Source organism: Tachysurus fulvidraco, chromosome 21 (assembly GCF_022655615.1).
Source record: "Tachysurus fulvidraco isolate hzauxx_2018 chromosome 21, HZAU_PFXX_2.0, whole genome shotgun sequence".
Classification (NCBI taxonomy): domain Eukaryota; kingdom Metazoa; phylum Chordata; class Actinopteri; order Siluriformes; family Bagridae; genus Tachysurus; species Tachysurus fulvidraco.
Genome location: NC_062538.1, coordinates 12,279,532 through 12,303,170, shown reverse-complemented (window position 1 = coordinate 12,303,170; position 23,639 = coordinate 12,279,532). Strand labels below are relative to the sequence as shown.

The 23,639-nt window shown below is 38.1% G+C and overlaps 1 protein-coding gene across 6 annotated transcripts; it reads left to right on the top strand.

The window, feature by feature from the left end:
- The first annotated feature begins 3,731 nt into the window (after window positions 1–3,731).
- cpeb4b (cytoplasmic polyadenylation element binding protein 4b) lies at window positions 3,732–23,380 on the top strand. 6 transcript variants are annotated; one of them, XR_003439633.2, is made up of 13 exons: window positions 3,732–4,199; window positions 4,830–5,970; window positions 11,928–12,018; window positions 14,559–14,609; window positions 16,579–16,602; window positions 17,317–17,487; window positions 17,576–17,665; window positions 18,228–18,346; window positions 18,814–18,928; window positions 19,133–19,314; window positions 19,551–19,819; window positions 21,603–21,674; window positions 21,794–23,380. XR_003439633.2 is itself a non-coding variant. In XM_027139914.2 (12 exons), the coding sequence occupies exons 2-11, from the start codon at window positions 4,870–4,872 to the stop codon at window positions 19,776–19,778; spliced, it is 2,172 nt and encodes a 723-aa protein (XP_026995715.1). In that variant the 5' UTR covers window positions 3,732–4,199; window positions 4,830–4,869; the 3' UTR covers window positions 19,779–19,819; window positions 21,794–23,380. The 6 variants fall into 6 exon arrangements, 4 of the variants coding, with proteins under 4 accessions (XP_026995715.1, XP_026995714.1, XP_026995713.1 ...); XR_003439632.2 differs by having other exon boundaries at window positions 19,551–21,674; XM_027139914.2 differs by lacking the exon at window positions 21,603–21,674.
- Window positions 23,381–23,639: the final 259 nt, after the last annotated feature.

The window sequence follows — 23,639 nt, the reverse complement described above, 5'->3', positions numbered from 1 at the left end:
CAACTCAGGTAACCAACAATCTTATACCATTATGAAGACCCTAATTTATATTTTTAACGGGTAAATCAATCCTCATTCTGTTCTGACTCAGTTCACTTATATCAAAATGTGTTTGTCCAGAATAGGCTTGAATGCTTATTAGAATTACAGTACATGGTGGTGTGGATAAGCATTAGTACTGCTTTGGGCCTGCAACTTTTCACTTTCCTAAATGCCAGCATGCACTCAGTAGAAACCAAACACTGCAGTAGGTGATGATAAGGCGTTCTTTACAGAGAGAGAGAGAGAGAGAGAGAGAGAGAGAGAGAGAGAGAGAGAGAGAGAGAGAGAGAGAGAGAGAGAGAGAGAGAGAGAGAGAGAGAGAGAGAGAGAGAGAGAGAGAGAGAGAGAAACCCTGGCTGGATCGGTTTGACAGGATGTTTCATTATTGATGAGGCTGTACACTGTGCACCTCTGCTATGGTGGAGGATGGTGCAGGCTGGCCTGACTCAGCATTGTACCATCTGAAGCCTTGGCTGTTTAGCTACATCAGCACTACATATAGGAGTAGGGGGTGGTGCACAGAAGAGAGGCCTGACCGAAAAGTATCTCAATAATCCAGTAACAATGTTTTATGTTTACAGTAGGTGAGCTGAAACTATAACACAACAAGCAGGCTGAAAAACCCTCGGCTTTAATTTTAGAGCAGATTTGGTTTTCTTAGGTGGTGTCATTTGTGATGCATAAATAACACACACACACACACACACACACACACACACACACACACACACACACACACACACACACACACACACACACACACACACACACACACACACACACACACACACACACACACATCCAGCTGCTCCTCTATCGTTTATCTATCCTTCACAGGACCCAGAGGACTAATGAAATCACAAATGCCTCTCAGATGCATGCATAAGCAGAGCTACATCCTTTTCCCCCACAAACAGGCCCTACATGCTGGCTCTTTGACTTAATTAGGATTGGGTCCCTCAGAAAACAAACACACAGAGAACAATATGCACAAATCCAGATTGCTGTGGTGAGCAATTTAGCCAGACAGATAAGTCACATAGCTTTTGAGTGATCAGCTCTGATGAACTAGGCTCAAGTGTTGAAGATGAACCTCTAGGAATAAATAAGAGACAGCACTCAGCACTCTATTCTGAGCTACTGCGAACTCTAGATGATTAAGCGTAGTACATATTGCCATTTCTGTTGCAGCAGCATGGAAAATGTTACCTGCAGGGCAGCCATTTTGGCTCACCCCCTCCTTTTGAGTGAGTGATGATGGTGGATCTGGCACTGTTTGATTCACATTGCTTCATTTTACTGCATGTACTCTTCCTATATATTTCAGATCGCACAAACCAAATGATAGTACACAATACTGTGCTGGTTTGTCACTCACTTTCCCCTTTCATGCCAAAATTATGCCTTAGGTGGGGGTAATTAATTTTTCAATTGATTTAATGTTTTATTCATAGTCGCTCTGGATGCATAGCCGCGTAAAAACAAAGCTGCATCTGCATCCATGGAATAAGGGCTGTAAAAGAAACAATGCAAACACTCCAAAGCCCATATCACCAAGTTTATGTATTCAAATAGTCCAGATGCATGTAAATGTGCTTTACCATCTGCATATGTTTGCATGGAAGTATTCCTAGGTTGGTTAGGAGAGACGATTTTGTGTCTAAAGTGAAATTGCCGTGTGATTTAGTTGACCCCATTGTAGTCCATATACATCACATGCATACTCTGCCCCAGGAGAAATATGGATTTCATATAGACATCCTTCAGTCATTTTGATGAATGATTAATCATGGCTGATTCTGGCTGGGAGAAAACCATGGTTATTTATTAGCAATTTTCTTATACACTGTATGCAGATCCTGCAACTGAAACACAAAACAAATTTAGGAGTAGAAAGAAATTAACTAGAGTAGCATTACCATTGAAAAAATATGAATGAAATTGCACCTTTTTAGCTGAATGACTAGTAATAACCACACCTTCTGCTAAGCACTTAGACTTTACAATATGTGTCCATAGGTTTCCATAACCTTGAACCTTATTTCATGTGCATTGTCTTTGAAGAAAAAATGCAACCAACACACTATTTTAGGAGCCTAGCATGGCAGTTCCAACATGCCATTCCGGGATGAAAATAGCAGAGGTGGCAGCAGTTCCAAGCCCTAATGAGATCTCTGTCTGTGAACACAGCTGTTGTGTATGAAACTCCTGTTCTTCCTATTCTTTTTCTCACTGGTCCAGTTTGTGTAAAATATCGCACAAGAGCAAAATGATATAGAGTTTTAGGTTGATGGTATCCTAATGTATTACCTAGTGAACCGGTGGTAATGTATGCATGTATTTTTGTATATTGCTCTGGATAAAGGTGTCTGCCAAATGACACACAGCAAGTGTTGTATAAAGTATTAGAAAGCAATACTTGAGTAAAAGTAGTATTATACTAGAAAAAGACTTTGGTAGAAGTGAAAGTTACCTTTTAGAATATTACTCAAGTAAAAGTCTTAAAATATCTGATATATACTGTACTTAAGTATCAAAAGTAATTTTCTGATATTTAATGTACTTAAGTATTTGAAGTAAAAGTAAAAAGTAAAATTTCAGTGATTTTCGGTAGGCATAAGAGCAGGGGTGGTTGTAGGATTTCATCTTTACGGGGTTTTAGCACTTAATGAGAATTTAAAACAAGAAGAGTTTTATATTATATATTATATGACTACAAAGTAGGCCAAAAGTTATGGTATTATTAAATGGCAAAAGTGGACACCAAAATTTTATGCATGATGCCAGTCTTGAATCAAATCAGCTTTCAGCCGATTAACGTTATAGATAAATGCCTCCAGTGCTTTTCCGTAGAGCGTGCGGACGTGCGTAATGCAATCTAGGAGCAGTGATTCGCCAAACCTCCCTTATTGCAGTCGCACGCATTTCTTCTGATTTTATTTTGTAGTAACGAGTAACGAAGATGGTTAGTGGAAATATAGCGGAGTAAAAGTATACATTTTATCTAGGAAATGTAGTGGAGTAAAAGTTGACATAAATTTAAATAGCGAAGTAAAGTACAGATACGTGAAATTTCTACTTAAGTACAGTAACGAAGTATTTGTACTCTTACATTACAACACTGACAGACACACACACACACACACACACACACACACACACACACAGGTCTGTGCAGGCCTCTCAAGTTCTTCCACACCAATCATGCCTTGTACGCATTGTTGCACACACAGGTGCATTGTCATGCATGCATGAACAGGTTTGGGCCTTTAAGGTCCAGTTAAGGGAAATTGTAGTGCTACAGTATACAAAGACATTTAGACAGGCATGTGCTTTGTGTCAGAACTATATATGGTGTGATGGCCAGGTATAGACATAATTTTGGCCATAGATTGTATAATCATGTCATGTAATCACATAATCTTTTCTTACTCAGATTCCCTTTAAAGGGGTAAGGGCTCGATAAGACCTTACCAGGCGGTGATTTAAGATGGAAAGGCGGGACCTCAGTAGACAAATTACCTTAAAGGGCAGAGACATATTTAGGAATCACTACTAAATAAAGAATAGATATGGCGTGGCTACCTTGCTTGCTGACCAATCACAAATCTGCATGGTGGGGGAAGCGAGCGTCTCGTGTCTATAGTGGGAGGGATCTTATATTACGGGGCGGAGTTAGAACCGGAAGTGTCTCGCGACTAGTCTCCTTGTCAGTTTAGCTACGGCAGATTTCTGTTGAGTGAGACGGACAGCAGCGGCGAAGCAGGAAGGGATACAGACCGCTGGTCCCCTAAATAGAGAACGCATTTAAACAATGAAACCGTCGATGAATTTCACTACAGAACACGAGTAAAACGACTTAAACTATTTATATCGTAATTCAATGACGTAACGTTGTTCGGTTGAAGCCTGAGGGTAGCAGCCTGCTAGCAAAGAGAAGAAGGGCTGTGTGTCATTGAGAAGACAGGACACGTCAAGGCGAGGAAGAAAAACCTGACAAGCCGTCGCTAAGCCGTACTAATAGACGATACAAAAAAGACCTGTTCGACTAAATAACGACAAGCGGGTTGTCAGTTAACGAGCACAGAATCGTCTGCGGTTGTCGCATTGGAGCGGATCTTCTTCCAGTCATCGCCTCGAATCAAGGAGATAGTAAGGTGAAATGTCCGTTTAATTATATCGTTTTACCACCGCGGGGTCGGTATTCTGTGCCATCCTGTCGTTTAATCACGAATCAGTCGTTGTTTTACGCGTCTGTGGTAAAAATTGTGCTACGAAATGTCTGTGAAATTAGAAGACGTCATCATTTTTCAGAGCTCACAAGATACCCAGCGTCGTTCACTGAGAAAATAGAAGGAAAATCTAATGAGCATTAAGGCTGTAGTTTGCCTCAGTATTTCTTTCGTAAACTAAATTATCTGAAAAATAAAATGCCGACGAGTTTTGCAGCTACGTTTCGTGGTCTGGCCTTTTCTGTTCAGTTAGCCTGTTAGCAAGCTAGTCGTGTCTAGCTGCCGGGTCGAAGCTGTTAGCTTGGTGCTAACAGCAGTGGAGACGTCACGAGCCTATAATTAGAGCTGCGAGGCGACGAGCAACCTGCAAAATTAAAGTGTATTAAAAATAATCTGTAAAGAAAAAAAAAACCTACAGCTCCGTATTATGTTTATAGTCAGTATTATCGGGTGCAGTCTGTTAGAATGATATATGAATTATGTCAACGTGGACCAATGGTTGAGATAACCAGCTATTATTGTGGAAATGAACTGATCCAATTTCATTCCTTTTAGGATAAGAATACCGTGTCGCACCCTTGACTGGAAAACATAAATGGGGGATTACGGGTTTGGAGTCTTGGTACAAAACAACACTGGCAACAAGTCTGCTTTCCCTGTACGAATTCACCCACATTTGCAACCTCCTCATCATCATCAAAACGTGACGCCGAGCCCTGCTGCTTTCATAAACAGCACCACAGCTGGAAATGGCAGCACCGCCGGGTCTCCTTGGCTGTTCCCAGCTGCCACAGCCCATAACAACATGCAAGATGACATGGGCACCGACAAACCCAAAGTTGAGCTGCAAGAGACGCAAGAGAAGCAGCAGCAGCTCTCCCCTGTCCACCAAGAAGGTGGCATCATTTCTGAGCTTGAGAAAGCTCGCTCGGAAGAGAGCAAACCTGAGAATGGCACATCTGAGGGCACTAATGGTAAGGAGAAGCTGCGTCTCGAGTCCCCTGTCCTGTCACCGTTTGACTATCAGGAACCATCTGGACTGGGCACAGCTGTCCAGTCCAGTACTTCCTCGTCCTCCTTGACCAGCTTTAACAACTGGTCTGCTGCCATTGCGCCAACTCCATCAGCCATTGTCAATGAGGATGTGGGTTTCTTTACCCCGGCCAGCAATGGCCCACTGCTATTCCAGAACTTCTCACACCACGTAGGCCCAGGCTTTGGCGGCAGCTTCTCTCCTCAGATTGGTGCTGTGTCTCAGCACCATGCTCCTCCGCCCCACCCGCACTTCCAGCACCAGCAGCATCGTCGCTCCCCAGCCAGCCCTCATAACCCTCCACCCTTCCCCCACCGTGGAGCCACCTTTGGCCAACTTCCTCATCTCTCCAGTGGCCTAAGCAAACCACCCTCTCCCTGGGGTGCATACCCCAGCCCCTCACCTTCGCCCTCTTCAGCCTCCTGGAGTCCAGGCAGTGGTGCATATGGGTCTGGCACTGGCTGGGGAGGGTCTCGAGGTGCTGACTTTCGTCGTGGCTTGAATGGTGCTGTGAATCCACTCAGCTCTGTCTCACCACTGAAGAAGACCTTCCCAAACAATCACTCAGCCTCTCAGAAGTACAACCGCCCTGGTACCACATTCACCCCCAAGACCTGGATGGATGAGACTGTTGGTCGAAGCGACAATGTCTTTCCCTTCCAGGTATATGTAAGAAAATGATTGATAAGAGAATTTCGTATTGTTAATAATCGTATTGTTAAGTACAACTAATACAGTCCATATGGTTGTTTTTCCCCCTAGTCAGTTTGCATTACAGTTTAGCTTGCAATATTTCTGAAAAGGTATAACTGTTTTAGATGGTGGGCTAAAGGACAAAGTCATTGATTACTAATGGATCGCAGCCATTCTAGTTTTAGAGATGACTGAATTATGATTGATCTCCTCAGAAAGTAAACCCTCTACCTAGAGATTAGACCAGTAAGAAAGTGTCATATCAGTTTTCTTAAGCATTAAATAAGGCTTCGTCTTATTTCAGAGAGTATATTTGTGTGTTATTTTGTTTTGCTTGGATACATATTAAGACACAGTGGTTATTGTTGCCATCTCACAGCTGCTAGATCCCCAATCCTGTCATAAACTCTAGGTGATGTCTGTGCGGTGTAGTAGATTTGACCTGAACAATTTGATTACTTGAGTATTTATGCTATCCAGGCTTTAGCTTTAAATTCATAATTGTTGTTGAATGCACCCCTTAGGCATGAAATAATGGTTGTCACCCTATACAGTGCACTGAGTGTTCAAATTTGCATTCAAATGTATTATTTCTTAAAATGGATGTTGACTGATGTTTTGGTCAGTTGTACAGAAATGACATTAGGTTTTTAAAGCCATTAAAATGTGGCTTTGTCCACCCCAAATATTTGGCTTAGATGTTAAAATGGGGACCTAATGAACTGTGAGACCTAGGTTGTCGTATCTGTAGTATTCCTTTATAGTGGTTAGGTTACATTTTGAACAAACACGTACTAGTCAAACTGACAAAACTGTAACAGTGCAGTGGGAAAAACAATCAGAAGGTCTTATTTTGCAGATCAGTCATTTATTAAACATTACTGCCTCTACAATTTCTACCCTTTGTTTCTGTTTGAAATGCAAATAATCATACTTTTAATTATCACAAGTCTCAAATGTATCTTGTTGCTCTGTGCTTCTTTAAGTTGGATCCAGTGCCACATTTTATTACAGCCTAGATGTCATTGCTGAACTGCTTTTATACTCCCTGTGGAGTTTATGCATGTTACTATAACTTTTAACATGTTCAAATTATGTTGATGTGGGAAAAACAAATGTTTGTTGTATAAATGTTTGCACAAGGCAAACTGAACGTTTACACCAGATTTTCAAGTTTTGTAATTGTTTGAATGTTAGAAATGTCATTCACCTATAAATTATCGTGCATGGACATGCCACAGACTGTTTGGTGATGCCCACAAAACTCCAAAAAAGGCCATGCTTACAGAGAAGAAAACTGCAAAATGGGGGGTGGTGGGAAATGTTTCTGTGGTTGAAATTTAAATACCTTTGACTCACATTACTAGAATACAAAATATTTACCAATGCAGGTATTGTGCCTGAAATGCTCAAAATAATTATTTTAGAATTTCTTAATTTTTTTGTGTAAACCCTTTTACTAAGGGCTTTAATCTGGTTGTAAACAGTTTTTTAATTTCTTCCTTCCTGCCCCCCTCACCCCCTTTAGAAACATGCCACATTCTATTAATTTTTACAGAACAAAATCTTTCACAAGATCTGTGTATTTAAGCTTTAACACAGTAGTGATGCATCTCAATGCTATAACAATCATATTAACATATGTGCCACCTGCTGCACCCTTCACTTCGACTGATATACAGGCTACTACTGTATAATTGTAGAACAATTGTAACTAGGTGGTGTAATTTGTTTGCATGGACACAGCTCAAATTTAAAGTCAAAAAGTCTTCTAGCACAATACACAACCACCATGCAATGAAGCCGATCAAGAGAAAATAAAGGTGGTAGCCGAACTCCTAATCTCTAATAATTCTATGTCTGGTGCCAGGAGGGTGTGTGTGTCTGTGTGTGTGCAACCACAGTATTTTGAACACAATTTTGTTAAAGGTGCCATCAAAAGATGTTACATTAGAAACTTTTTTTTGAAGACAATGGACACAGTCACTCCTCTCCTAGATGTTATATCCGCGTTTATGTCTCTCAAGTCTGTATAAATACCACTTACCTTGCTAAGTAGCCTAGGACTGAGTATGGTGAGATGTTTTGAAAATGTTTATTATAGCAAGGGTGGAAGCACTGCAAGCAAATTGTTTGTTGCACAGATAGGTGTAGGCTTGGCTCAGCTTGGCTATGCTCTCGGGATGAAGTATGCAAACATTTGTCAAGGCAGTTGTACTATTTGCATTGCATGTTCCACACAGTTAGATAATCCATTGTAATGACTTTAAGTGCTTCATGTCAAGTCCAAAGAGTATGTTCACCCTTGTTCTCTGCTAGTGCCTACTGTTGCTGGAGATTTGATAAATGCACTCTGTGACTATGGTTGTGACTAGTGTGGCAGGGCAGGCATTTTTTTTGTTGTTTAAAAGGATAAACCAACATGAAGACCAGAGAGCTGTCTTTGTCGGCTGGAAGCCATTTTGAAGTTGACAAAATAGGGAAAATTTGTCAGGGTCATTGCACAAGCTTTGGTTACATTACAGCAATTGTTTTACAAATGTCCTGAAAAAGATCCTTAGTGCACTAACTGCACCAGACACCAGACCAGAACAGGTGGGAGAACAGTATGAGTTGATAAAAGAAACTTTGTGAGAGCTGTGAAGAAACCCTCAAAGCAACAGTCTGTGACATCAGCAACAACCTCCACAGGGCAGGGGTGAAGGTATCACAATCCTCTGTGTGAAGAAGACTTTTAGAGCAGAAATATAGTGGCTATAGAACAAGATGCAGCACAATAGAGATAGTGTCATGGCTTATTCTTGTTCTTGCGTGGCTGCTATTGTAACAGGCTCCCTAATCTTTATTGATGATGTAACTCATGAGGGTAACAGCAGAATGAATTCAGAAGTCAATAGAAACATTCTGTTTGCCAGTTTATGAAAAAATGCATTATAAAGCGCCACGCTGCCAACACAATGAAGCACAAACAAAAAATAATTGGCCTTGCTGTTTCAGTACTCTCTGAAGGGATTGTATGTGTACATAGGTTGGGCCCTCATTCACTGTCAGAAAAGCTTTTATTTTTTGGAATTCTTCTTGGCTTGGATTCCACAAGGTGTTGGAAACATCTTTTTGAGATTCTGGTCTATGTTGAAGTGACTGGATTACATGTTTGTTGTATATTTGTCAGCTGTGCTACCACATTCCAAAGGTGCTTTACTGCTACATGATTTGCTGGTAATTGCATGAATGTGGCTGGTGATTGTACATGTCCTGAAACAACATGTTTAATTATTTTGTATAATGTCTCAAACTTTGTATGACATAAAAAATGAAGACCAGTAATCATGCAGCCTTCAAATTATGCAGCCAATAATTTATAAATGGCTTAAAACAGATCCAAGAGCTCAATGCCTTCTTTAACAACCACCTATGGTACACAACTAAATGTAATGCACTTGTGTTGAGAGTAGGGAGCCATTTCAAATCCAGTTTTTGGTTTCATTCATTTTGGTGCTGTAACATTTATCATGCTGCAAAAATGGTTAAAATAATGTTGCACCCCGTAATATATGTATTTAACATCTTGCTCATAAAATTGAGAAATGTTTGACACAGATTTTTCTTTGAACAAAGGAAAAAAGTTTCAATCCCTCGAATAACGCTGAGATAAACGCTTAGACAACAGTGTTGGTGCTCGTCTTGCATTCCCCACAAGCCTTTGCGACTGAATGAGTGGGGAGAGAGTTGCAGATTACAGAGGGGTCCCATTCATGAACTGCATGAGACACAACCTTACTGCTATAATTATGACGATCTCATCTGATGATAATTAAATCGTATTACAAATACTTACACTAAATCTAGATGTTTCTGTTGACCTGGTAACTTGTATTAATGAAATATATCACTGTTATTTATGAAAGCGCTTACTTTTATTTTTTAAATCATTTTATTTGTTATACCATAGTTTGAACCTTCTAAGGTTATAGGTCACTTTCTCTCCCTAAATGCTTCCTCTGTATTCCCCTCATGGCAGAGGCTGTTTTCACCCTTCTGGTGGATGTGCTCTATTAAGGCTATGTTCGAATTAGAAGTGCTGTGCTCCCAGCCAGGTCTTTCACTTTCTAAACCTCTTAAGTCTCTGTAATCTTTGCTAAAGTCTTCTGTGATTGCATGGGTTTGGGTATGTGCCCATCATGGGGCTTGGAATGGCTGTGTACCCAGCAGGTCTATTTTTAGTTGCAGCCTTTTAATATTTCACCATGTACAACAGCATGTTTCAATCTGGTTGGTCAGTGATTATTTCCTGATAATCGTACTTAAGAGACCTCATTTACTGCAGTAAACATGCAAATTTGGCTGTAACGTTTTGTTCTGTGTAGATTAGTAAGGTGGGTGAGGACTCTTTAAATCTAATGATGCCCCTTAACATCTCTGGGGGTAGGTGTTGTTTAAAATACTAGACATTTACATCTGGTTGAGGTACAAAGGGAAACACATTATAGTTCATGAAAATTTGGGTTTTCAGAACTACATATAAATTATTTTAAAATAAAAGTTTGTCCCATTTGGTTGCCAGTAAATTCTTTGCATGGTCTTATTGCTTCATTTTAATTCATTTGATGTTTAATTAGGTTACTGCGAGTTGATGATATTGATATGTAAAACCATACTGATATTTTTCAAATGTATTGAAACTTAAACCCATCTTTATGACTGAGAGCTGGTGCTCCAGTTTAATTACTTTTTTCCGCTGCCTTGGAAAAATCTCACCTCCTGAATTTGCACCCATGCCTGGAGTCTGGATTAATAAGGATTAGAGTGATTTAATTTTAGGGTTTTGAAATAATTTTAATAGATAAACAATCAAACTTTTTTATAGCATTTTCAATATGTCTTGTATGTCTTTTTAACCATGATATTTTGGATGAATGGTATTTATGAAATATTGTAATTCCTGTACTGTGGCCTTGTTGTCAAGGTTTTCCATCATGACCTAATTGTATAATTTTACATATAACATGAGTGTTACTATGGAAAACAGGCTTTGCATTATAGCTGGCAGCATCAGAGGACAGTTGGATCTGTGTAGTCTAATAATAGTTTCACCTTGTTGGGACAACAGTCAACCCAAAATAGCTTCCAGCCGAACAAGGTGAACGTGCCAATTAGCACTTTAAAAAAAACCCAAAAAACCCCAAACATTTTTGTCATGGTCAAATTTGTCCATTTTTGCCTCATGTGCACTTGACTTCACTGTCATGGCCTTCTGTAGTGAGCAGTAATTCTCAAGGTGGTAAACAGACTCAATGACCATTCTGAGTTTGCAGCTATATATTTGAGTGAGGACACATTCTCTCCATGCCGATTGGTGCTTGGGAGATCTGTGCAAATATCGGCTCTGTAACTAAGCATGAGCACAGCCTGCAATGAATCTCAACTGTTGTACTAAGAGGCGTTATGGTCTGTAAATCTAGGCTGGTTATGGTGTTGTAACAGCTCAGCTCTTTCTTTAATAATTACAAAAATACAGTTTACAGTGACCCATCAGTATATTTAAAGAGTAACAACAGATTCTAGGTAGTGGGGAAACACCTTGGTGGATGGTGAATGTCAACACAAAGAATAAAGACTGATTAACACTGATTTTCTACCCACTAGTGGCTTATACTGTAAGTATAAGAACAGAAGAACATTGCCATGACCAATTATATAAACAGTTTTAGCTTCTTTGACAAAATTTATCCTTTCAGCTTTTACAGCCATTTTGCTTAGCTTGTTTGTGGCTCACATTGCCCCTTGCAACAGGGGGAACAAGTTGAATGGGCCTCCAGCTTAAAATAGAGTGAGAATGAAGGTGATGGAGTTAAGGATGAGTTAGATGAGATAAAATGCCTTCATCCTTCTTGTCCTTGTGGTCATCTATTTTTATTTCTTCACAGGAGCGCACGCGATCATTTGATGGCTTTAGCATGCACTCCTTGGAGAACTCTCTAATTGACATCATGCGGGCTGAGCAAGACACCTTGAAAGGTAAGACAAAAGATTCCACAAAACCTTATATATATATATGAGAGGCATTTTACTAAAATTAACTATATATGAGCATATCAAGAAAATTTATGCATATTGGTATTCTCTACCAAACAAAGTTGTAAGTGAACGTGTGAATACAATCCACCTCCAACTGTGGGATTTTTCTTTGTCTTATGTTTTCTAGCTTCTGAGGTGATCAGGTGCTTATCCCTTGCTGATATTATAGGATTTTGAATGTTTACATTTCATTCACATCAGTCATGTGTGTACACATAAATGTGAGCAGTTGATGAGAAATGACTATAATGCTGATTGGGGATGTGATAGCCTAGTGGTTAAGGTGATGGTTTACCAATCGGAAGGTTGAGTTTGAATCCCAGGTCCACCAACTGCCATTGCTGGGCTCCTGAGCAAGGCCCTTACCCCTCAATTGTTTAGTTGTATAAAATGTAAGTTGCACTGGATAATAAGGGCATCTGCTAAATGCCATGAATGTAAATTATGAGCAATTGATGAGAGATGACATACCTGTGTCATTATGGTGAACCATAGCAAGGAAATCCTCTCTGCCCACTCTGGGTGTTACTGACCGTACATAAACCTTATATTACACAATGTTATATTAGTGATGGCTTGTTCTGTCTTGAGAAACGTTTTTGTCACCTTATGTAATTTCTTGCATGTCATGAGATAAAAGATGCTCTTTAATTGACTCTGCCAAGTTTTTCAAACTCCCTTATAATCAAAAGGCTTTACCAAAACAGAGCTTTTGGCTTTGTTAATTTGAGTCTAATATACTTTGATTCAGTCTAAGATTCTTAACCAGAGTAAGCAACCAGTTTTTTCCACAAGGTTTGTGCATAGACTGTGCCAGTGGATGTTTCTATGCACAGAATGTGATTTGTCAAGTTTTTCAAGTGCATGAGGAAATGTGTTTTTAGAACTGCTCCTAGCCATAGATATGCAGAAACTGATTAGGATGAGTTTACAACATATTTAATTTATGAGCTGCCACGATACATTACTTTTCCAAATACAGCAGTGGAAAAGACCAAAATAATGAGGGATTTTCACACCATTGCAAGGTTTTCAAAATGTAATTGGGGCAGTAGATTGCACACACAGGCATAAAAATCAACTAGGAAGTTGTTTACCATATATATGGCAATTTGGAAGCATTATTTTGTGTGAATGTGTGTGGCCATGCATGAGCAATTTTTAATGTGTGTAGGATTTAATGTGTAAAATTCATTGCATTCTGCTGTGCATACATGTGTGATAAATTTCTAATTTTGTGTGCAAGAATCATCAGTATTCACAAGAAAATTGCCATTGTTCTGTGCATGCTTTGATTAATGAGACACCACATACAGTATTTCTGTTTTTCTGCCTTGTATTGCATGCCTTGTATTGCATGCCTTTTACTTTTTTTTCAGCATTTGATTTGCATCCAGCAGTGTCCCATCAAGGCTTGGGATTAAATATAGTTCATTAGGATTAAATAAAAATTAGTCTTTTATAATAGGAGCTCCAGTAATTAAAACATAATTGTCTCCATTGCAGCTCTCTGTTCCCATTTCATTATTTGGGCAGCAGGGAGGATGCACCCACTGGTGTTGGAAAAGACATGTTATACAAGTGATGGGATGAGGCAGAGAGAAACTCTGGTGTTAAAAGCTTCGATAGGCTTCTGGCATTGTCCGTATTGTCCTGTGCCAGTAGAAAGGGTTTTCTGTTCTCTGCAGCAAGAAAACATTGTTCTTTCTCCAGCATTGGCATCGGCCTTGCTACTTCACTGTTCCTGCAGTGCCTTGCTGGAGAGGAAGGGTACATTTGGCACATTAATAGGGAATTTCACTAGTAATTCTACTAATAAACAGTTTGATATTTGAGGATTGAAAATGGATGTTTAGGCTATTTTTGTGGGGAAACTGAGTAAAATTGTTCAACATGACAATAATAGGAAAAAGTCTTTTTAAAAATCACCTTGTCAGCACAGTACTGTGATTTGTAGTGTACACAGTCATGTTTATATTTGGCTATAAACTGATGCTAAAGCTTAACAAAACCTGTACTGGACTATTTCCTCTTAATCTTTGTGATCGTGTGCATGATAGCTTTCGGTAGCTAGTCCGAATTCATGCAAAGCCTTAAACGTATCCAAGCAGCTTCAAGTAAAGGAGCTTTTATTTTTTATCTGATTATTATTTGGTATTATGCAAGACAAACCTGTTGATTGTGGCATGGGGAAATACATAGTGTGTTGTAAAGAAGTCCTCTCTGTGCATGACACTTCCTAGTAGACAAATAATCTAAAGTTGATTCAAATGTCAACAATTAGTGATGTGAATAAATCAGAGGACATATTTTAATGATTGACTGAAATATTTAACACCATAAAACCAGTATTGATGACCAGCAGGCATCATAGTACACATGTTTATAGTACAGTTGTACACAATGCATCCACACACCTTAAGTGGCCAGTAGACACTTCTTAGTAATGGATAAGTAATTTATACCTTCCTCTTCCAAAGGTCGCCTTGGATTCACCCATCCAGGAGGAGACAGCCCTTTGCCTATAAATGGTGCGTATATGATTTTATTACTTTATTGCTCTTAACCCTGTACAAGCAGATGACTGACAGGCCTAGTGAGCTCGGTATTGTCAGAGTCCGCAAGATTAACAGTGTTTTAGTGCTTGTCATTGTTGCTTAAAGGGTGGAGAGGAGGGGGTGCTGGGTGTTAGCCCATGTTCCATAGGTTAAAGGTTATTTACCTAGATTAATGTCCTGAGGTAAATACTGCATTTATAATGACCTAACCTTACCATATGACTGAGGCAAAGCAGAAAACTACTCATTCTACTCAGTCATCGATGCAAATGCATCGTAAAGAAAAGCTAAATAATTCTGTTATTGTTTCTCTTATTTATTGTACAATGTTCTATGACAAACCTAAATGTGCATAAAATGTCTTGAGTACTGTTAATTAGCAGCAGCTCTTTGCATTTTGAGCTCAAAATAGTGAAATGTGTGGATTTTTCTTTGGATTTGTCTATAAAATTTCTTATACCAGGTACGCTTCCACACTCACTATGGCTCCAATTAGCACATAACTAATGTGTGTGATTGAAACCTGTTGGTATTCAAGCTGTTGATGTTGCCGTTATTCTTTCCTGATTATCTTTGTCTGACTAGAAACTGCAGTAACAACAATAAATGATTGTCATATTTAAAATATTTGTTACTATCTTATGCATGTGTGTCTGTAAAATCATCTAATTGACTTATAAAGTCAAATCTAATAATAATCTGGTATTGAGAACACCAGTGCAGTTTGCTGGAAATAATAGCAAATATATCATACAGGATTGTGATGGAGTTTATTATCAAACTGTTGCAAGACGTTACTAAAGATATGATCAGCCATGACATTAAAACCACCTGCCCATGACCTGATGAGGCATGAACTCCACAAGACCTCTGAAGGTGTGCTGTGGTATCTGGATGTTAGCACCAGATCTTTTATCGATCCGACTAGTTTGTCTCACAAGATTGAGATCTAGGGAATTTGGTGGCCAAGTAAATATCTGCTTTCCTAAAACCTTTTTTGAGCAGTTTGTGTTTTCATGGTGCATTATTCTGCTTAAAGAGGACATTGGCTTTAGGGAATACTGTTTCCATGAAAACAGCTACTTGGTCAGCAACAACGTTTAGGTAGGTGTTGTGTCAAACATCCACATGAATGTCATGTCTTCTTCCATGTTTTTTTTTCTGATACTCACTTGTCCATTTTAAGAGCTTTCACTGTTGGACAGGAGTTAGCATGGGCAGTCTGTCTGGTCTGCACTTACGCACCCTTTACATACATAGCAAGCAGCAATACCCTGTGTTCTGATATGCTTCTTTCATAGCCTGCATTAAATTTCAGTCATTTGTGCTGCAGTAGTTTATCAGACCAGACAGGCTAGCCTTTGCTCCACACGTGTCCAGCTGTCCTCCCTTTGACCACTTTTGGTAGGTACAATACTAATCACTGCATACAAGGATGACAAGACCTGCTGTTTTGTATTTGAATCGTCTGTTCACCACAATCCGCTTAGATCCTTGTGATCCTCAGAGACTTGTGCATTTTACCCGATTCCAGCACATTAACTTTATAAAAACTGACCCTTCACTTGATGCCTAATATACCTCACACATTTACAGGTACTGTTGTAACAAGATGTTCACTTTAACTATCAGTGGATTTAATACTGTGGCTGATCATTGTGTTAAGTCTGTTGAGCAATTATTTGGAAGCACACAATAAATAAATATCCTCTAATAGACCAGTACATTATATGATACTCTATCATGACAACACAATAAATGCATGTTCATTTAATAAATTGGCATTAATAAGCAGCCAAATCTACATCCAAGTGTGCATCATCTTTATGAAGCTGTTAATAAAAGGATGAGGTAAAGTATATAGACCATTTTAACCTGGAGTGAGTGAATGTAGAGGACACTTTCCCACATTACCTTACATGTAATCTTATTTTACATGCAGCAAGGAATTATGGGAGGCGACGAGGTAAATAACAATCTTTCTAAAAGATTAAAAAGGCTCTGTAGACAATTGTCAGGGCTACTAAATGCATGATGTGTTAATGAATCTATAAAGCAATATGCATGTACATGTGCAGTGTTCCATTTCCACAAATTTCCATTTGTTACTGTGTGACTCCTTGCATATCTTGTACCTCATTTCTTAGTTTTTAAGTGAAAAACAAGTCAAATTTGGGCTTTTAGTTCTTCTTGAAGTGGCAAATATACATATTCTTTTATTCATTCATCTTCAGTTATAGCTTTATTTTATTCAGGGTTGTGGTTCATCCTGAGCCAATCTTACAGTGAGCATGTAGCAGGAATACTTATGCATGCGCTTTGACATACGGGGCCTGCATTCTGTCCTGACACCAGCAGCTGTATTTTAAGCTGATCCAGCGTAATGGTAACAGGACTACAAAGCTGTTATTTGGTATGAATTCCAGCTAGGAATTTATCTAGCTTTTTATTAATCTTGAAAATTTGCCAATGTGAGAAACATGAGATAAAAACAAAAACCTGTTTATAGTTCTTGGTTTATGTAAATGCTGGTGCAAAAAATTAATGCACTTTTTTTTTTTAATAAGTCTCGCCTCTATGATGTTCTTGGGCCTGAAAATGTGTTTTACTGCTTAGCTTTCAGGTAGACATAAGTTAGAACAAGAAGATGGGTACTAACCTCTCAGTGGCTATTTTCCAGGTCACTCATCCCTGTTCCCAATGGAGGATGGCTTTCCAGATGAGGAAAGAGCAGAGCAGAGTTTGCCTGGCCTAGGCTCTCCCCACTGCTTTCCTCATCAGAATGGAGAGCGTGTGGAGCGTTACTCGCGCAAGGTCTTTGTGGGTGGTCTACCCCCAGATATAGATGAAGGTATTAGCCAATTTGTACAATGGCTGGAAAAATGTAACTAACTATGAGAAGTTGTCTGTGTTTTTATATGTGGTGTCATACTTTCTAGATGAAATTACTGCTAGTTTCCGTCGCTTTGGGCATCTGTTTGTGGACTGGCCTCATAAGGCTGAGAGCAAGTCTTACTTTCCACCAAAAGGTATGTGGAATTTTTTTACATTTTAAAATATTAAGTCAATTTCAGATTGTCTCTGATGTTACAAAAATGATTCTCTAAATTTATTGTTTTACATAGATGGCATAACATTTTTACACCTAGTTTGGCAGAATGCAGTTTTGAATTGTACCTATAGACAGTGTTTAGCTGTCATGCTACTTAGTAAACCATCAGCTAGACGGCTAAAACTATTTACGCAATGCTTTGTACCTACCACATGTGGCCTATTATACAGTATTGGCATAATATTTAGATAGGTGGTTTACCCAATGTTCCACATTTATATACTTGGTATGCAACTCAAAATGTAAACATATTGATGGAAATCATGATACTCCAGAGGCATAGACATTTGAACAATGTTCCTGACAGTTTTCTTGCTCGAACTCGTGACCACAGAGTGCAGACTTGATCTTACCTCAACAGTGCATTCGAGCACGAGAGGAACTGAGTAGTATTTTTTTTTTAGTGAACAGTTTATAGTAACTGTTGAATATATAATATACTAAGCAGTCATTTATGCCTTTTTGTTTTCCCTATAAAGGTTATGCATTCCTTCTGTTCCAAGATGAGAGTTCTGTCCAGGCTTTGATTGATGCTTGCATTGAAGAAGATGGCAAGCTTTACCTATGTGTGTCCAGCCCTACCATTAAAGACAAACCTGTAAGTTCTTTTATACACAAAGGTGTTTTTTTTTTTTGTATCTTATTTAATGTATTTAATTTTTCCCTTCTTGAAACATAGTGGTATGTTTGTAACAGTGATTATACAACCATGACACGTGACCACTCTGACCTACATTATGCCAGAACTGTTACTGAGAATAAACATATGAACACGTGAATAAAATCCGTACTTGTGTCATGCAGCATTGTGTAATCCCCATGATTCTCATGTTAATGAGCACAGCCTTTCTATGTCCTGTGATCTGTCTGTCTACCTGCAAAAAAAAAACACCATTAATTTAATTACTGGTTTGTGTAAAGTTTTAATAGAACTCCATAATAATGCCTGGTTTAAAAATATCCCATGCATCTTAGGTGAACTCGTGTGGATTTAACCAAGGTTGACAAAATATACCGTCTATAAGCTGTGTCATTTTGCAGAGCTGATATTCTCTATAATAATAGGTCCAAATACGACCTTGGAATCTGAATGACAGTGACTTTGTGATGGATGGGTCTCAGCCTCTGGATCCGAGAAAGACCATTTTTGTTGGTGGTGTTCCACGCCCTTTACGTGCAGGTAATTTCAATTTCAGGGTGATTTTCCCTGTTCAGTAATGCATAGTTTTTATGTCATGTGTGTTCGTGTAATTCATTACTAAATTCAGAATATGAATTTTCCTTTATAAAGTCTTACCTGATTCTCCACTCAAAATATTTTTTTATTTATTGCATTTTTTAAAAAAATAATCTATAATAATTTTTTTTAAATAATCTATCATAGTGGAGCTGGCTATGATCATGGACAGGCTGTATGGTGGTGTGTGCTATGCGGGGATTGACACAGACCCTGAGTTGAAGTACCCTAAAGGAGCAGGGAGGGTTGCCTTTTCTAATCAGCAGAGCTACATTGCTGCTATCAGTGCTCGTTTTGTACAACTGCAGCATGGAGAGATCGATAAACGGGTCAGTTCTGGCTCTCACCAAAACTACAAAGATATTTCCCATCCTTCCCTCATAAAGCAAGAAGCAAAATAATATACCAAAGGCATTTTTACTTGTTAAATGCATTTATTCACTTACAAACTTTAAACTGATTTATTTCTGCTATAAAGAAAATATATATTTTGCTATACTATTATATAATTAGTAATTAGTGTGCATTTATTTCCCTGACTTATGCTCTTCTGCTTTCTCGGCAGGTGGAAGTGAAGCCATATGTCTTGGATGACCAGCTGTGTGATGAGTGCCAGGGCACACGATGTGGAGGCAAATTCGCTCCTTTCTTCTGCGCCAATGTCACATGCCTCCAGTATTACTGTGAATACTGCTGGGCGGCCATCCACTCGCGTGCTGGCCGAGAGTTCCACAAACCACTGGTGAAGGAGGGTGGTGACCGACCTCGCCACATCTCTTTCCGCTGGAACTAAGGTTACACAGGCAGGGAGTGAGAGAGACAAGGGAGAGAAGGGTAGGAGTCGCAAAATCATTGTCTAATAAATGCACTTTCTGTTGCTGTTTCCTTTTTAGTTTAATTTGGAGAAGAAAAAAAAAAGTCATTTAATTTTTAGTCGACGTCAATCCAAAAAAAATGGTCAGGAAGAAAATACAACGTGTGATGCATCTTTACTATTTAGGTAACGCCATTAGATTTTATTTACTTGGTGCACAGACATGAAATATTGAGTATTGGTCATTTGTTCTTCAGTACCTGTTGTGGTTCAATTAGAAGTATTACATTTTATTTTTATTTGATTCAAAAGGCTACAGAGCAGACATGAAAAGGTGTTGCAAAGAGTGCACTTACAATTCTGATTAGTGTGCAAATGCAGTTTAGGAGCCCAGTGTATAACCAAAGCTTAATTGGGTTTTAGGAACAGCAAAATAACTGAAATTCTCTCTCTTACACACACACGCATCCATAATTCAAAACAATTGATTCCGCATCAGAAGTCTGGGCTTGATCTCCTTTTTTTTGCAGGAAAACTTATACCTCAAGCTTAGCTGCTAGTTTGTTGAGCAAGATGTAGAAATCAAGCTGGTCTCCCCTTTACATGCTGACCACAGAAAAGGGAATTGACAGCAGAAAAGACAGTTAGAAAGTCTGTGTTGTCACTTCCTGAATTAAAAATAAGATTAGCAGTGAAACAGAGCATTCTTCTGGGGAATGCATGGTGTTGAGGATGCAGTCGTCTGCATATGAGCTGGTTTAACAGCAAGGAATTTTAATTGCATGGTGCTCTGCAGAACTAAAAATAGCTTTCTTCAACTTAAGACTGGCAATTCTTATTTTGTCCAACAACGTATGCTAACTTCCAGGCCACATTCAACCTCACACAGGTTTAATGGCAAAAAAAGTGCTAAAGATATTTACGAAAACAATACCCCATATACCTCCTGTTCTGCAGTATCCACTCAGCTGAAGTTTTGAAGCATAACTGAAGGTAGATCACTTTACCACACTATTTTATCCACTTTGACTTGCAACATAGAATTTTTTTAATTTTATTTATTTTTTAAATTTTTTTTTAAATAAATCTTCAGACATTAGGGAACCAAAGATGGCTGTGCAGTAGTGAGCAAGATGGCTCACTCTTTTCTCCTTCAAGTGAAAGTCTCATTTCAGTTAATTATTGTTTGCCCCTCACTCCCTTCGATATTTGAGACTAGATGAACTCCAACGAACCAAAGATTGGCCTTGAATTGATAAGCATGCAGTCAAAATCCAGAGTAACACTAGTGAAAAAAAAAACAGTGAACAAAGTGCATGCTGGCTTTTTTGCAAGTCCACCTGCTTCTTTTCCAAAGGTCAAAAAAGGAGACGTATGTAGTTCAACAGTCGGGTATCATTTTGAGAAACTGCTAGCTGTTTTGGAACTGTCATGTACTTCGAATAAAGCGTCCAGTTCAAGTAATTATTCCAAACTTTGACCATCTGATAGTGCTAGCATAAAATGTCAGGGACATAGTGATGAATTATAAACTTCATACACTAGTGAGAAACGTATCCTCACGTTGGCTTGATGTTCCAGCGCACCCACGCTGCACCACCACTTAAGCTCGTGGGTGTTATGGTTATACATTTTAGAAGTTCAAACACTTTTTGAAGAATTTGCTGTTAATGAGATGATAAAGATTATTTTCTACATGGCCTAATGATTTTTGGTACAGTGTTTTCTAGCTAAATTATTTTGTCATGCACATATGAACATTTATTATGCACTACTTTTCTAAATACTTTTGTTTTTCAACAGTCATTTTAGGCACATTTTTCACAGATGGGAAAACTCCTTTTTGCAATACCTCAATTTTTCGCATTGTGAAAGGTAGCTTTTGTACTTTTGTTACTGAGAGATCTGCATATATGGAAATTTTTCTTTTAAGAAAAAAAAGTCAAGTGATTTTAATATATATTATTTTCAATTATGCTTTTTATACATTTCAGTGCTGAGGAATCTTTACAACTAAGCGCACACTTGAGTTGATGCGACTTCAGATCTGCAGAGGAAAGATCAAAATATATCGTTTAAGGTCTTGCATCTTGTACACTAGACTTTAATGACAATATATATTAAAAAAAAATTAAATAGCATGGCAAGAACAAGTTGTCATTAAATTAATGTTAATATTAAAAATGGTTATCCTAGTTGGAAATACTTGTCATTTTGGTTTCCTCTCCATAGCTGGAATATAAACTATAATCTAAGGAGAATGCTGAATTTGGCTGACACTAGTATCACAAGAATGGATGTTTGATGTTTAGATATTTTACCATTTAAAAATATATATTCTTGAACTGCCAAATAGCGCCTATTGTAATCCTTAGCATGCATGATGACAAAAATAAGTACATGAATTAAATATGGAAAATTAATTGTTGTGGTTGTGCACCAGATGTTTCTAAACTTTTAATTTGTTAAGGACACCCTGCACCCTCTTGTATATTACTCTTTTACGCCTTCCCCATAATCCAGTACATTCAGGACGCACAGGAAAAAAAGCTAACAAATTAGCAAAGAAAGTACTTTCAGAATTAAAAAAATAAATAATTAGCCGTGCAGAACGAGCAATTTATCAGACACTGTTGAACAGACTTGAGAACTTCATCCCTACTGTCTGTCTGAGGTAAAATCAGAAACCTATTTGGAGGAAGGGGAACCTTAAGACTTGAATGTGGTAAATGTTGCAAGTTAACTTCGAGTTGTTATGTGCAATACTTTTTTTGAACCTTTTTCCAGATAAGGACTCTTTGCAATGTAATTCTTTAATGCCATTTTTAATTGCTGACATTTAAAAGAAGATGTTAATATGTTTTTCACAGTCATTTTCTACTGTTATTGTAATCCTTTTCATGCTGGTGTTTGTAAAAAAGAACAGAAATCAAAACTATTTGTACTAATATAAAATAATTGAAGTTATTTTTAAAACATTAAAGGTTTTTGTGCTCATTTGCTTATTTTATTTCAAGCTACTGTGATTGCATTGTAATTATTAGGTCAATAATGTATTTAGCTGTTTATTGGTATATTTTTAATTGGAATGTATAATTAATTTTTATAATTTTGATCAGATTTTTGTTATATTTTTGAGGTGAAGCTTTTAATATGTTAAAGTGTCTAGTTTTTACTAATTGCTATATTGTGCTCCACAATATATGGTTCACATTTTCTGAAGGAAAAGAAATATTTAAATATGTCTGTTAATGTTACTTAATGGCAAAATTTCAATAGTTTTTAACTTGTGTATGGGAAGGTTGTTGTATTTATTAATAGCATTTTTTTACTTAAGATATCACCTTAATTTGTATTGTCATTTCACTTTATAAGTTCCTATTTTTGTATTTTCCTTTGTAATTAAGTTATGTTATACAAATGTCCATATTCTAGGAGTTGGTCTGTAAGTGCTAGTGAAACAAAAAGAAAAATCTAATGTTATTTAATTGTTTGCAGCCAACTATTTATAACAATATGCATAATTTTTAAATATTTGTAATGTGAAATGTTGAATGAATAAATCTTAACTGTGACAAAGATTTATGCTTGTTTTTGAAACCTTTACTCTTCTGAACTTTGGCTTTCTTCTCGCCACTAACAGTGTCCTCTCCTTTAACAGGGTCTCAATAGCTCACACAATAGCTCAGATGTGTTAGCATGTAAAATGGCTTTCTTTACATTATAAATTGTTCACTGAAATACAGTATGCACCAATGAGACATTTTTGCTCTTGTGTCCTTTGGCCTGTGGAAATCTCCTAATATCAAGGAGTGCAGAAATGTAGATGATCACACTCAG

What these genes read in the sequence shown, in the direction of transcription:
- cpeb4b (XM_027139914.2), top strand. Translation starts at nt 4,870, where the DNA reads ATGGGGGATTACGGGTTTGGAGTCTTGGTACAAAACAACACTGGCAAC. An exon ending in GAATTATGGGAGGCGACGAG is followed by an intron (nt 16,603 to 17,316) that starts GTAAATAACAAT and finishes GCTATTTTCCAG; the next exon opens with GTCACTCATCCCTGTTCCCA. An exon ending in GTCTTACTTTCCACCAAAAG is followed by an intron (nt 17,666 to 18,227) that starts GTATGTGGAATT and finishes TTCCCTATAAAG; the next exon opens with GTTATGCATTCCTTCTGTTC.